General features: G+C 37.6%; 1 protein-coding gene across 1 annotated transcript; it reads right to left on the bottom strand.

The window, feature by feature from the left end:
* Positions 1–507: 507 nt before the first annotated feature.
* LOC138887511 (uncharacterized mitochondrial protein AtMg00810-like) lies at positions 508–888 on the bottom strand. The gene has a single exon (XM_070169270.1). It carries the CDS (start codon positions 886–888, stop codon positions 508–510), a length of 381 nt encoding a protein of 126 aa, XP_070025371.1.
* Positions 889–1,994: the final 1,106 nt, after the last annotated feature.

Below are 1,994 nucleotides of genomic sequence, written 5' to 3'. Positions count from 1 at the left end.
AGGGAACGGTTACAGTAAAGATGTCCTATAAACATTCCCTTTCTCTCCCGTTGTAATTCATTTTTGTCAAATTTATCAATGGACGAGAGTGAAAAATGATGAAGTAATCGAGAGAAGAAGAATACAGGAAATCTTGGAGAGAAATCTAACTGATTCTCATTTCTTCTGCATACTACGGTAATGAGGTGTACCTCATATATATACACATCTCAACTAACTAACTCCTCTAACTAACTAAGCCTACTCTTAACATAAATAATCAACTCATTAACTAATTAATTAACTAATACACAACAGCTTGATATGCTCCTAACACTCCCCCTCAAGCTGATGCTCTGAATATATTTTCAACTCCTAGTTAATTCAACAAGACTTCATTATATGCCTTCCCAATGCTCTTAGTCAGCAAATCTGCTAGCCGATACTTTGTTGAGAGATGATGAGTTGTAATTACTCATTGGATAAGTTTTTCTCTTACAAGTGACAATCGATGTATATGTGTTTGGTTCATTCATGAAATATAAGATTTGCTGTGATTTGGATAGCAGCTTTGCTATCACAAAACAGATCAACAGGCAAATGCAATTCAATTCCAAGTTCCCTGAACAAACCTATTAGCCATGTGACTTCAGCTACATGGGATGCCATGCTTCTAAGTTTAGCTTCAGCTGAACTTTTGGCCACAGTTTCTTGTTTCTTTGACTTCCATAACACTAATGCCTCTCTAAATTTTACAAGATAACCTGTGATAGATCTTTTGGTCTGCAGACAAGTGCCCCAATCAGAGTCACAGAATGCCTGCAGATGTTTAGTCTCTGTTAATGGCATTAGGAGTCTCAGACCTGGTGATGCTTTCAGGTATCTAACAATCTTTATAGCAGCTTCCATTTGTGATTATTTTGGGGCATGCATATACTGACTTAGCACATGTACTCCAAATGAGATATATAGCCTAGTCATAGTTAGATACAAAAGTCTTCCTACAAGCCTTTGATTTTCTCCAACATCATTTAGTATATGATCTTCATGACCTGCACCTCTGTTGAATGTTCTATCATACTCAATTGAAGTAAGTTTTTGATTAAACTCCAAGGGATTACCGGCTATTTTTGCTCCTCCTAGACCAAGTTCAGAGATCAACTCCAAAGAATATTTCCTTTGACACATATGTATTCCTCTGTTTGACTTGGTAAATTCAATGCCTAAGAAGAATTTTAATTCCCCTAAGTCTTTCATCTTGAACCTTTTCTAAAAATCTTTCCTAGTTTTGGCCAACATATAATTGATGATGCCTGTAATGATCAAGTCATCCACATATATTAGGATCACAACTATGTCATCTCCTAGCTTCTATGTGAAAAGTGAGTAGTCAAAGTGGCTTTGAACAAAGCTAAGATGTTGTAGGGCTTCAGTCAATTTGAGATTCCACTGCCTTGGTGCTTGTTTCAAACCATACAGTGATATTCGTAGTTTGCATACTTGTTTGGTCTCCCCCCTATCTAGCAAACCTATCTAGAATAGTTATGTAGACCTCTTCTAACGGATCTCCTTGCAAGAAAGCATTGTGATCATCCATTTGATAGATGAACCAATGTCTTGAAGCTGCCACAGCCACCACTGACCTAATAGTAACCATTTTAGCTACTGGTGAAAAGGTTTCTTTGTAGTCCAATCCTGCTTGTTGGCTATAACCCTTAGCCACCAGTCGTGCCTGATATCTCTTCACTTCTCCTGACAATTTATATTTAACTTTGAAAACCCATTTGCACCCAATGAGAGTCTTTCCCTTAGGAAGGTCCACAATGCTCCAGGTGTTGTTTTCTTCTAGTGATGCAATCTCCAATTTCATGACTTCAACCCATTTTGGATCTGCAACTGCTTCTTTGTAACTGGAAGGCTCCACAATAGATGAATAGGAGTTTAAGGCAACTTTATAGGATGGAGTCAGATGTTCATAAGAGACATAGGATGATAGAGGATAGACACAGTTGGAT

Source organism: Nicotiana sylvestris, chromosome 3, assembly GCF_000393655.2.
Source record: "Nicotiana sylvestris chromosome 3, ASM39365v2, whole genome shotgun sequence".
NCBI lineage: Eukaryota > Viridiplantae > Streptophyta > Magnoliopsida > Solanales > Solanaceae > Nicotiana > Nicotiana sylvestris.
This window is presented reverse-complemented; position numbering and strand designations above follow the sequence as displayed.

Bases quoted from the DNA above. Each gene is read 5' to 3' on its own strand.
- LOC138887511 (XM_070169270.1), bottom strand. From the start codon at position 888: ATGGAAGCTGCTATAAAGATTGTTAGATACCTGAAAGCATCACCAGGT.